General features: G+C 38.5%; 1 protein-coding gene across 1 annotated transcript in view; it reads right to left on the bottom strand.

The window, feature by feature from the left end:
• Positions 1-652: 652 nt before the first annotated feature.
• Positions 653-14026, bottom strand: part of LOC122790054 (X-linked interleukin-1 receptor accessory protein-like 2) — a 507884-nt gene continuing 494510 nt past the window's right edge. Inside the window, exons 3-4 of the mRNA XM_044057620.1 lie at positions 1286-1439; positions 653-734 (exon numbers count right to left, since the gene is read on the bottom strand). Of these exons, the coding sequence (XP_043913555.1) occupies positions 655-734; positions 1286-1439 (234 nt within the window). The 3' untranslated portion in view covers positions 653-654. The remainder of the gene's footprint in view (positions 735-1285; positions 1440-14026) is intronic.

Genomic DNA, 14026 nt, shown 5'->3' with positions numbered 1-14026 from the left:
ATTGTTTATAGTACAACACTAAGTAATGCAATCTAAATCTCTCATTTTCTTGTATCTTATTCATAAATATAAACCTAGAACAAAATTGAGAACGCCAAAAACCAGGAACAACAAATTCCAGAATGGCTGAGCGGAAGCAATAATTCCAATGCTGTTGCAAAAAATACCAAGTTTATTCCACCACAAAACACGAACCACAACGTGTAACACAAGCGCTTTCACTCGGATCCTTCCGAGCTTTATCAAGTGACTTGATAAAGCTCGGAAGGATCCGAGTGAAAGCGCTTGTTACACGCCAGGTTCGTGTTTTGTGGTGGAATAAACTTGGTATTTTTTGCAACAGCACTGGAATTATTGCTTCCGCTCAGCCATTCTGGAATAAATATAAACCTATTAAAGAGTTCTAATAATGCCCTGTTACCAGTTCTGATATGTCATCCATGAATTAAAATGGCTATTTGTGATCAAATCAGAATGAGTGTACCATTGCAAGCATTCCTCATCATGTCCTTAATATAGAATTTATCCTCCAAAATCTTAATTTTTTAAATCTTATTTAATGATCAGTAAATGCACTTTGTAGCAATGAAACACGTTTAAGGACAACAACATAACACACCTTTTTGTGCTACTCTAAGTACTTTACCTTTTCTGTCATTGCACTGTTATAAGGACATTTAATTCATACTGAGGAAGTGTGGACATTTTATTCTCAACTTTCTTGTAATGAATTTCTGTCAAATTAAAACACATTTTATTAATGTATCTCTTAACAGAAAGAAAGGTTAGACAGTCTTGATGCAATACTTCACTTCTTATCTATGTAATACATTGTAAAATGATACACTAGTTCTCAGTTTATCCACTAATTGCAGAGATGTTTAATTGTTGTCAAGAAAAAGCTATTCTATTTAGAATATGATCTTTAAAGCGGGTGACTGTGATATCACTTTAATTGCTAAACAGACCTTTGTAATTTGTACAATATTCCATAAATATGATGGCGACTGTGTCTTAATTATACTATAGTATATATTTATGCAATTTGCCAACAATCAAGAGCAAATTATAAGCAAACTTAACACTTTTCCCTTAAACATGTGTTATACGTATAAACAAATGAAACAGGTAAGCCCACAAATGATCTAATGTGATGTCCAAAGTCAGAAAATGAAAGAGCTTGCGTAAGTATTAGCATTCATATTGCGTCCTAGGAGGGAATATGATAATTAAGCAAATAGAATGAATGAGCTGCTATAGTTCATAAAGTTTAAGAGTATCTTACCTGTTACTTTCAGTTCTAAAGTTCTTCTTACAAGCCTTCCGTCAAACTTCATTTCACAGGTGTAATTCCCTTCATCTTGCTCCTGAACATCCTGTAATATGAGGATATTGCCTTTGTGAATTACTGACTCTCTCCACTTTTGAGGATGGCATTCCTACAAAGAGAACATATAATTATCAATGCAAATCTTTAAAATAAGCAATTAATGTATTCTTTCTTACTGATATGTTACTAATTATTGAAGGGCATTACTAAATGCATATAGTAAGGAAGAGAACCAATTCTAAATAAAGTCATAACAAAATCTGAAAAATGTTTCTCAGTGATGACTTGGAAAAATCTGACATTTTGTCATAATGAGCTGTGTTTCTACTTCCAAAAGCTTAGAATCATTGCACTAAGTTCTTTAGGATGGGCTAGTGTAAATTTCAACAAGGGTATGCTCTATTATGGCTCTAACAGTTGTGTCTGTGGATGACCTCCCCCACCGTGTTCTTTTCAGGTGTCACTATTTAATGTCTGATCTTTTCTTTCTGGACTGAGAAATCCTGAGCTGAATTACTAAGGAGACTTTCTCCTTTTGCACACACGAGATGATAAGCTACTTTGGTTGCATCTCACTATCACTTTTATATCTGGAATCCTCCAATATTATCAGATTCTATCATCCATAATCTGTTTACTCATAATGCAGAGCAACAATATTTCTAGAATCCTCCAATATAGTCACATTCTGTCATCCATAAACTCATCACTCAAAATGCATAGCAACAATAAAATGAAATGGAAGAATTTCATCTGAAGATGAACTAGACAGCTTGAGAAAAGGTTTAAAGATTTTGAATATTTGTAAAACTAGTACTAGTAAAAAGTCCCATTACAAAAGATCAGGAAAGCATTAAACAAATGCACAATATACAAGAAGCAGATTATGCAATATTTAAGATATAATTAAGGTTATACAAACTCTACAAAACAATTTTCAAACAAGAATATTTGAAGCTAGCTGCTGATTAAAAAGATAATGTAACAGAATTCATTCCAGATGTTAAAACACAAGATAAAAGAATCAATTCTGAAAAGTAGAACGTACAGGATAATTAAACATGCAGTCTACACAACTGCGTCTTTTTTTATACTTGAACAATAGCCATAAATAGCAAATAAGAAATCAATTGGGAAAATCTCAATTAATTAATTTAATCTCAATTAGAGTTAAAACAATAAGATAAAGTCATAAATGCTGGCACTTTAGCAAAAAAAAAAATAAATAAATATCCTTTGGGCATGCCAATAACATCAATGTAAAAACAACTTAATGATTAATTATCTGAACCATTACTGCATATCTAAAATTAATCCCTCAGAGAAGCTGCAGAATTTGAGGACAGGAAGGATTACATTGTTACCAAAACTAGAAATTCAAATAAATAAAAAAATCTTGAAATATAGTCATTCCCTACACCATTTTCAATACAAGTAATTTACTATATACATTTTTCAAAAAAAAATGAAGTCAAGAAATTAAAGCAAGGGATTTATACAATAACTGAAGCAATAAGTAATGAAAATTTTGTAGCTCATCTTCTTTTTTTGGCTGCTCCCATTAGGGGGTCGCCACAGCGGATCATCTGTTTCCATTTCTTCCTGTCCTCTGCATATTGCTCCGTCACATCAACCACCTGCATGTCCTCTCTCACCATGTCCATAAACCTTATCTTAGGCCTTCCTCTTTTCCTCTTACCTGGCAGCTCCATCCTTAGCATCCTTTTCCCAATATACCCAGCATCCCACCTCAGCACATGTCCAAACCAACGCAATCTCACCTCTCTGACTTTGTCTCCAAACCGTCCGGCCTGAGCTGACCCTCTGTTTGTGTCTTTCGGCTTTTCCCGGTTAGGGGTCGCCACAGCGGAACTCCGGTCCGCTAATGATTGGTAGTGGATTTTTACGTACCGAGTTACCAGCCCTGACGCACAACCTTCAACAAAGGCATGCCCCATTCACGTATGCCTCCACAAAGAAGACACTCTAGCTGAGAATCGAACGGGACAATGTCTTGCAGTGAGGCGACAACGCTACCGCAGCACCACCACCGCAGCTAACCCTCTAATATACTGATTCCTAATCCTGTCCATCCTTGTCACACCCAGTGAAAATCTTAACATCTTTAACTATGCCACTTCCAGCTCTGACTCTTGCCTTTTTGTCAGTGCCACCGTCTCCAACCCATGCAATATAGCTGGTCTCGCTACCCTCTCCCTCTGGGACCGGCATGAAGAAATGCACTGGCTTGTGCATCCCCAGTGGCTGGGTTAACTTTATGTAGCTCTTACATTTGGAAAAAGAAAGACATTTTCAGAAAGAGATGGTTTTCTTAGAATTATGACGCAATTTCAATACTGTCAGTTATAAGAGTAATATATTGTAAAACCAAACTAATTAATTAATTAATTAATCCTTTGTTGACCAGGTTAGTCCCACTAGGGACCTCTTTTCAGGGAAGAATTGAGGTGGTATTTATAATACTAGAGGTAATTTGATTCAAAACGATGAAGAAATGTAGATATAATATACTTCTATGTAAATATGTTAAAATGCAGGTTTGTATAACTGTATATATTTGTATATATTTGTGTATAATAAAAGACTCCTACTTTTTTTTGATAGGTGCCATGGGATCTTTTACATCCACCAGAGCCACCACCAACTCAAATAGATGGGGCATCAGTTTAATGACTCATCCTAAGGGCGACACACTAAGGAGTTCAGCACCCCTCTCTTATGCTGCACTGTTGCGTCTGTAATTTATTGTCTGGGTGTGGGAACAGAACCTAAAAGCTCAGTTACTAAATAAATCAAAGATAAAAATTAAAGATCAAATATCTGGAAAAAAATGAGAAAAGTCATACAGAGATCACAGGAGACGACAATTTTTTATGTTCAAAACACAGTATATCTGCTGTCCTGAAATGTATCAAGTATGTGGATCATGTAAAGGAAAGTTATCTCATAAATAATGAAGATGGCACAGAAAATCTTCATTTTTCATTCACTCATTTTCTGATACATCCTTTACCTTATTAGGTCAGAAATTAATCTCCTACTGTCCTGTCCAGCAATGGCCATAGGCAGAAAACCCAGTTCTGGATGAAAAGCCATTCTGACACTGGATGCATCCACACACATGTATACATGGTTGCTCAAGCGTGCAAAAATGCACATTCACGCATGCACACAGACACACACACAGACACGCACACACACACGCACACACACATACACACACGCACGCCCGCACAGACAATTATGGCAAATAAGAGGATATGGAGCATCACACTATTCACGTTAAAATTAATACTTATTTTAAAAAAAGTTATAAGCAAAGTCTGTCATACTTTTCAGCATTTTATTTAAATAAATGTTAAAATTAGCAATTTGAAACGTGTTACACTGTGACTGATATGCTAAGACAAAGTTTACTGGTACTAATTGTCAGGTTTTGTGAACTCTGCCAGTTTAGACAATCAGTATTTTTCTTGTAAGCATATCTTGGGGAGTTAAAATGGAACTGGTGACTTGGCAAGAAAGCACTCGGACATTCCTCAGATAGTCGTCAGACTTGAAAATTCAAGGCAAGATGTGTTGAATAGAATTATCTTGCACATAACATGACACAAGTAAACAATCACTTGTCAATTCCAAATGGTGGCTTGCATTAGAGGTTTATTAAAGTATTAGTGCTTAAAGTTGTATGGACGCAAATAATTTCATGACTTCAACATACGACGCTTTAATCATAATATAAAATGTTGCTTCAAGAAGCCTTGTTGACAACGAGGAAGCAAAAAACATCATTCCCCTAATGACTAAACAATACCTTAGTTTTTTAAATGGTGTTAATCATGAAGAAGTCATATACAGCATTTTACTGTGATAAAAATCACACTGTTTTCATAAGCTCTGTCAAGAGCAATAGCAATTAACAGAACTATATTTGGAAAAGTGACACAAACATTAGATTTTAGAAAATTTGTTGATCATGGGGAAAGAACATGCAACATTTTGCTACTGACTAAAACAATTAATTGCTTTACAACTGCTGTCAAATGTATTAGTAAACAACTGAACTTATTTTACAATGATGAAAGAAGAAAGATAATGAAGGAAAAGCAAGGGGCTCTGCTTGACTTAAGTTTGCAGATGACTGCCAACTGAGGGCAGTCACTGAATCTCCACACGACTTACCCATCCTGCAGGAATGTTTTTCCAAACAATAAACTGGTGACAGACTCATGGACTGTAACTAAATGACAAAAAAATTAATTCTATAATTTGGGAAGTCATCTACCCTGGGGAACTACCACATTGACAATACATACCTAAGAGTTGAAGCAGTTGTTTAGGATTTGGGAACTTATGTGGACAGTGACCTAATTTTTGACCAACATGTCCACAGTTTTAAGGAAGTCCTTTTATATTGTACAGCTTATAAATAAAAAGATTGCAGCAAGATCTAAAGAAACCACTACCCCCTTTACTCAGTCCTCATTAGGCCATTCATTGTGACCTCATAGCATGTATCGGTTCAGACACATGCAACAACTGGAATACCCAAAGAGATACCTTACTAAAAAGATACAAGGCCTAAATAATATGTCCTGCATTGACTAACTCAAAGCCCTGTCAGTATACTCAGTATCCTACACAGTGCTAAGAAGTGACCTGCGTCTGGCATACAAGGCATCCTGTGACCCATTACTGATGGATTTACTGTATAGCAAATCAAATGGCAACAGAAATACTTGATTTATGGATCTAAACTTCTTCTGCAACATCAACAAAATTGTTTGGCAGGAGAGGTATATCTCATAGGGAATACCACTGTTCTAGAACAGACTGTCCATGCTCTTAAAAGAAAGTTCATCCATGGAAACATTCAAGTTCAAAATTTACTCCAGGACTGCCCTTTGTAATACTATTACTGGACATAAGAAGCTCCTAACTGCTTTATTCCATGCATAAGTTCCCCTCAAATTATCTATGGTATGATACCAGTTATTCTCACTAGGCATAACATACAGTTATTGGTCATAGGATGGGTAAGGCCAATATAACACCAAATGTGACTGGTTAATTCAACCACCAAAAGGGAAATTCTCAAAGTGGCCCACAAGGGCAGTTAGCCTGTTATTTACCTATAAATCTGAACATTTTACTCTTCACAAACACTGAATGTCATTAAGAAACAACATGCAATATTTTGCTTTTTAAAAAAAAAAAATCTTTTGCAAGCACTGTTGATAATTAAGCAGCATACATCATTTTGTTTTTTTAGTATGACTATATTACTTCTACAAGCAGTATTAATGAAAGGGAAGAATACTGAGCATGCTGATGTTGCACAGAATATAAAACCACTTTCATAAGTGCTGTCAGAAGTCCTAACAAGTAACTGAACTTTATCATGGAGAAGCAATATACAGCATTTTTGACAAAAAAATTCCATTAATCACAGGGAAACATAAAATATAGCAAACGCGATGAAGCTCTCTCAGCTTAAGATACAGCAGTCAAACAGCGAAGCAGCAAAATAACAACAGAAATAAAGACCACTGCTCAACATTCATAATTTAATAAGAATTAATAAAAGCAAAGCTTTCAAGGAACAGGCTCTTTTTCAATGCATGATGAACCATACACCAAGTACACCTGTTATGAAGCAGACAACAACCCCAGAAGGGAAGCCATGACCACTGTTATAGGAACACCACAAGCACCTTTATTTTTAAGATCACAATATTCACGTTTAGCTTTTCATCGAAACCATGGGCTAGACTTCATCACAGGCATATGTCAAAGCTGTTTTGATCCTTGGGTATTGACAACTGGGAAAATTGGGGCATGAATGGCTAGGCTAGTAAATTCTTATGATCCTATGTTACTATGTATGTGAACATGAAAGCAGACTAGTGGTGCAGCGGTATGCATTGTTGCCTCACATTGCAGGACTCCTTGCTTGGGTTCATGACAGAGATGCTATCTGATGCAACATTACTTAGAATGTCAACTGAACTAAAAAAAAAAGTTATGAAACACTAAAAATTTCTCCACCCAGCCAAGAAAAAAGAAAGCATCCAGATGGCACAAGAAACTATGATATGGCTCCCTTCCAATACCATTTAAAAATTCATTAAAAAAATGTCAGAATATGTTTGCATGAGAGAAAAGTAATTCCCTCATAACAGCATGCTCAAATGCCTATACTACAATATGGTATGGTGGGTTAAACAGACAAAGAAGCAAACAGTTTGTTTCTGTTAAATGTCACATAAAACATTGCCCATTGTATAGTCTTTGCAAGCAATTTTTTTTCATTCTTATTTACTATTTCTTTACAAAATTGTGCCAGTTGTGCCATGCCCTTCTTAAATTTAGACATCTAATATGAAAACTTGAATTATCATTAAAAGTTCTAAGTTTATCAAAAATCTGAGATACCCACTGTAGGTGATCTTCCACTTTACAATTTTTAATAAGGACTTTTAACAAACATTAAGGGTAACAGTTGACGGATTCCATGTCTCTGCTGCATAAACTCAGTGTCTGCCTTGCCAAGTCCAGTTTTTCATAACCTTCAAACCTCTTGGAGCCATTCCAAAAGTGACATTCAATTGCACATTTTAAGTCCCCAAATAGAAGACCTTAACTTCTTAAGAGATTTTATTCAAAGTAAGAAAAAAAAAAAAGATTTTTCAGAGTCTCTACTCATGCCTTCTACCTAGGGGAGGCAGAAACAGAATCAGATGTTTTATGACCCCCCCCCCCCCACCAAATAATTCCCCATGGAACCATGCCACAGAATCCTTGTCTGAAGAAATGGTATACAGCACTGTTTCCAACTCCAATTTGTTGCACATACATTAAATATTCAACTATAAAGAAATCAGTAAAAAAAAAACAAATCTTCTCGAAACAAACTATGTTTTGTTCACAAGACAGCACAACTGCCCTTCCACAATTAAAAAAAAATGCCAGCAATAACTGCCACTTATTTATTCAAAACAAGCATAGACTTAAAGGGTAAGTTTCAGCGGGCACAGTGATCACTATCAGCTACATATTCAGCACTTTGCTCCTTTCCTTTGTGTGGATAGAGATCTCATGATTACTCAAAACATTTGATATAATAAATATATTAGTACACTACATACACTACATAATTTCAATAATTAGCATTAAACACATATGCTTTGTTCAGATATGATTTAAACACAGATTATAACAATCCATTTTCTTTATCATCTAAGGAGCCCCCTACCCCAGCAAATTATCCCCGAATACTTCACCAAATCCATTCTAGCCCTCACTAACAATACTTCTCCTACTTCATATCCAAACCTATCATCCTCACCTGTAGACCAAAACTGCTTTTCCTTAGAACCTGTCCCTACTAGCACAATATGTGAATATCTGAATAAACGTAAACCCACAACCCTGGCTGCTGATAAATTACCTGCAAAATATCTCAAGATCGCAACCAAAACCATCTCATATCCCATCTTCCTGTTATTTAATCACTCTTTGTCAGAACAATGCATCCCATTACTGCGGAAAATTTCATATATAATTCCACTTCACAAAGGGGGCAACTCAGTGGAATTATCTATGTACTGACCACATGCCATTCTACCGTCCCTGTTAAATATCCCCGAAAAAAGCATACATTCCCAAATAGTTAACTACCTCCTTACTAATAAACTGCTAACCAACAAACAGCATGGATTCCGTTCTAATTACAGTACTACCACAGCCCTTATTAGATTTATCAATACTGTAAATCAACACCAGAATAATGGCAACCTTGTCTCCACTGTCTTCCTAGATCTCTCCAAGTTCTTCGATACAGTCTCCCCTGCCATACTCCTAATTGCACTCTCCAAACAAAATCTAAGCCACTCCACTCTAGCCTGGTTTCAGGAATATCTATCTAACTGCCAACAGTCAGTAAAATGACAAAATTCCTCATCTCCCATCCCACCTGTAATCTTAGGTGTCCCCTAAGGCTCCATCCTTGGTCCTCTCCTCTTCACTACATTTACCAACAAACTTCACAAAGCTACCCTACATGCCACTCTAGTCCAGTATGCTGATGACACTGCCCTAATCTGTTCCACCCCATCACTCCCTCAACTCCAGAAATTGACACATGAATCCTCTGCCGCTGTTGAAACTTGGTTAGCCAACTTCCAGCTAATACTTAACCCCCCAAAAAAAACAGCTAATGTTATTCCATACCATAGAAGATATAGACTCCCATACCTCCATTCACAATATACTCAGCTAACAGCACCCCTGTCACACCTGTCCTGCACATCAAACTACTAGAAAGTATCATAGATCATAATACAAAATTCGATAAGCATATCGCAATACAATTAAAAAAAAAGTCCATAAAAAACTCGAAACCCTACATAAATGCAAAAAGTACATCACCAACAACAGTACAGCTACCATCACAAAAAAAACACCAAGTCTCCACAGTTCTCTATGCCTCCTCCATACTTATAAACCAAAACAAATAAGACCTAACTAAACTAAACACTTGCTACACTAAAATAGCAAAGTTTGCAACTGACTCATCCTTCAGGACACATCACTGCCTAGCAATCAAGCAATTATCCTGGCTAGAATTACCAAACCTGCTCACCTATAGCCAACTTACAATAGCCCACCAAATCCTATATAATCCCCAAAAAACTCCTGCACTACATGACCTACTGAATATCTATTCTAACAAATGCCTACTAAGATCCACCAACAAAGCATTAGTTGACATAACCAAAAGCAAAAATATCAGGACCACAGAAAACAAAAATAACTTAAAAAAACTCCACTGTTCCCATTTAAACACGTCTAGGATATGTAATTGCTCAGACGCAGGGTAACTTCCCATAATGGAACTTTACGATTCCCTCTACATAATAGTACTCAGCTATATACTCTTTCACTATCAACCATTCACTACCACCCACCATTACACAGTACATGCTCTCCTACTGCAAATGTAGAACTATACAATCCCACCCAGACAGAGTAATTGTATTCCACTGTGCATTAATGTAGACTGTTTGCACTGTATCATTCTTTTGAAAGCAAATTACAAATGTACATACTCAAATTACCTACATTCAGACTTGCAGTAATGTGAAAAAGTACCCTACTTATTAATATAACTGAATGCAATGCCAAGCAAGCAACTGTATTGTATATTTCTCCTATGCTGTGTATTGTATTGTACTGATGTTTATCCTATGTTGATCTTACTGTGCAAACATACAACAGCTCCTTTCTTTGTTCTGTACTTAGGTTCATAGGTACTAGGCTATCTGCCCTAGGGCATTTACAAGCCTAGCCAGAGTGTGTTTGCCTTTCGCCACCCATTTTAAAATGAATTTTTCTATGCCCTTTTTCGAGGTTAGTATACTGTGCCTCTGTCTAACAGTAACACAGAAGTGATACCCGGAGTAAATCTACGATCTCCCATCCACTCATCAAGATTCCTCTTGAAGAGAGTGAATGAGGGACTCTGCCTAACCTGGACTGGGATTTTATTCCAGAGTGAAGGGAGCCTCTGGGTTATGAATCTTTCCCTCCAGCATGTCCTATTTATTTCAGTGCTGAGGTTCAAGTCTCTCGAGCGCGTAGCTTGATGGGATTTGGATTTTCTGAGGTGCAGCATGTCCATTAATTCCGGGTTGGACATGGCTTTATACATCAGGCACAGATCGCCTCTGAGCAGGCGGTATGCCACTGAGTAGAGCTGGAGTTTCTTTAACCGGGCAGCATATGGCATCTGTTTGAGCCCTTTGATCCTCTTGGTGAGATACTTTTGGGGTCTTTCCAGTTGCTGCAGGTGTCTGGTAAGGTACATCCCAAAAGGGGCATTGTACTCAATTATGGGCCTGATGAGGGATGAGTAAAGAGGCACAATGACCTCCCTGATCTAGATGTGAATCCCTTCATGATTAGGTGGGCTATATAAAATGTTTTTCTAACCACTTTGGCCACGTGGTTGTCGAATGAGAGATTGCTATCAACTTGGGTCCCCAGGTCCCTAATTACTTCTTCTGTACTTAATGGATTACCATCTATGTGGTAATTTGTGGGCACTTTGTTTTTGCCGAAGGGGATGACTATACACTTTTTGGCGTTTAGCTTGAGGCCATGGCTCTGGCACCAGTTGTCTGTTTCTATGAGGCCCTTTTGTAGGATGCTTGTGTCGGCTGGAGAGCCGATTATGGCGCCCAGTTTGCAGTCATCTGCGAACTTGGTCAGCCACAGTCCATCTGTGTTGGCCTGTATCTCCGAGAAATATATACCGAACAAGAGAGGTCCCAGGACTGAGCCTTGTGGGACACCACTTGTAACTGATTTGGAGTCTGACATGGCTCCAGCAATTCTAACCATGTGGGTTCTGTCCTTGAGCCAGTTTGCAACCCATCTAGTGACATAGGGGTTTATATTTAAGCTGGTGAGCTTATCTATAATGCCCGAGTGGGGTACTGTATTGAAGGCTTTTGCGAGGTCCAGGTAGGCTGTGTGAACCACATTCCCCTCGTCAGTGGCCTTGGTGACCGTTTCAAAGAAATCGACCAGGTTTAAGAGGCAGGATCTGCCCTTAACAAAGCCGAACTGGGTAGGATCCAGTGTCTGTAGGTCCCCAATATCTTTATTTATGAGGTCCATGATGATCCTTTCCATAGCTTTGCAGACCAAGCTAGTCAGGCTTATGGGGCGATAGTTTCCAGGATCCGTTGAGGCACCACCTTTGTGGAGAGGGACCACTGTTGCTGTACGCCACTCTTTGGGTACATATCCTGTAGTAAGGCTGAGACTGAACAGTAGTTTTATGTTTGGGTTTAGTTCTTCTTGGAGTTCATGTAGGATGCAGACGGGACACCGTCTGGTCCCACTGATGCTGTGTTTTTTGCTTTGGAGAGGGCGGCTCTTACCTGAGCATCTGAGATGTCAGGGGGCAGCACTCTGCTGGGATAGATATTTGCCCTTTTGGCGGGGAAGGGGGGGGGGTGCGCTGAACCTGTCAGCTAGGATGTTGGCAATGTCTGTGGGTTCGGTGTATTTTTTGTCATTTTGGACTAATTCTGAGCATATCTGGGAATTCCCACCCAGGTTCCTAACATAACTAAAGAAAGCCTTGTGATTATCCTTAGTGTCCAGTGCAATTTTTCTCTCGAAGCTGGCCTTAGACGATTTTATGAGTGCCCGTAGTTTTTTGCTAATACTGATCAGAGATGCCTTCCCTTTTTGGGATTTTGCTCTATCATGTAGTAGCTTCCTCCTTTATTGTATAGTTTGTTTATGGCTGGGGTCCACCAGACAGGACACCTGCCTTAGGAGGATTGGGTCTTGGTTTTGTTTGGGATTGCATGATCCATGCATTCCTGAAGGTGTTCATAGAATGCGTTTATAAAGGATTCTGCGGTCTGAGCCATATTTTCCACAGGCCCGGGGGCTTTGAAGGATTCCACCTCGGTTTTGAGGTGTGTGAAATTTGCTTTAGAGAAGTTTTTCACTGTGGTTTTCTGGGCAGGGGCTGGGGACGGGATGTGAATATCTAGTGAGATTAGTTTATGGTCTGATCTTACCAGTGAGGGATACACTTCTGGTGTGGAGCATAGAGTCCCCATGTTGGTGATGATCAGGTCCAGTATGTTTTCCCCTCTTGTGGGAGTGGTAACAAGTTGCTCCATAGCATTTGAGTTTATAAATTCTAGGAACCTTTGGGCTAGGGTGTTGGAGCTAGAGCAATGCTCCCAGTCTATGTTTGGGTAGTTGAAGTCGCCCAATATAATGGTGTTTGGAGAGACCTTCATATTTTCCAGTGTTCTCAGGAAGGCAGAGTGGGGTTCCTGGGTTTGGGAGGGTGGTCTGTAGCAGGCTATAAACTGGAAGGCAGTTTTACCCACTGTTAGTTGCACATGGATAGTCTCTGATGCTTCGTGCTGTGCCACCAACCTGGAGGTGTGGGCATCTTTGACGAATATTGATACTCCCCCTCCTTTTGTGGTTCGGTCCAAGTTTTGGGGCCGAAAAACATGGTATGAGGTAGTGCTGGGGTGCTCTCGGCAGCCTTGAACCAGGTTTCTGTTACTGCACAGAAATCGATGTTCTCCATGCTAAGGAGAGTTTTGAGTGCATGCATCTTGAGGTTTAGACTTCTGGCATTGAGTAGCATTACTCTTAGTTTCTTATCCCTTGTGATACCTATGGAGGTGGGTTTGTCTTTTGAGCCTTGCCTAAAAAAGGCACTATGGGGGTGGCAAGAACCTTTGCCAATATCCGAAAGCCCAGGGGTGACAGGTGCAAGCCGTCCCGAGCGAAGCATCATGGCTTGTTGTGTTTATTCTATCTATTGTACTAACCATTCTTTGAATGTAACCATATAACTGAATGGAATGCCCTACAACTATATTGTATGTTTCTCCTACGCTGATTTTATTATATTATCAGTTCCATTCTTTTGTTCTGCACTTTAATAACTTGTGTTCATTGCAGTTATTGTACTAACGTTTGTGGAACTTTTTTTCCCTGTCCTGAAAATGGACTTTATGTCCAGTCATACTCTCCCAGTAAAAAATGTAAAATAAATAATAAATTCCCATCATATATCTTAACATGCTTGTATAGTACAGTTTCCTCCTTCTTGGACTTAATAGC

Source organism: Protopterus annectens, chromosome 15.part0, assembly GCF_019279795.1.
Source record: "Protopterus annectens isolate FY-2018-M chromosome 15.part0, PAN1.0, whole genome shotgun sequence".
NCBI classification, from domain to species: Eukaryota; Metazoa; Chordata; order Ceratodontiformes; family Protopteridae; genus Protopterus; species Protopterus annectens.
Note: the sequence above shows the minus strand (reverse complement) of the source record. Positions and strands in the feature narration are given on the sequence as shown.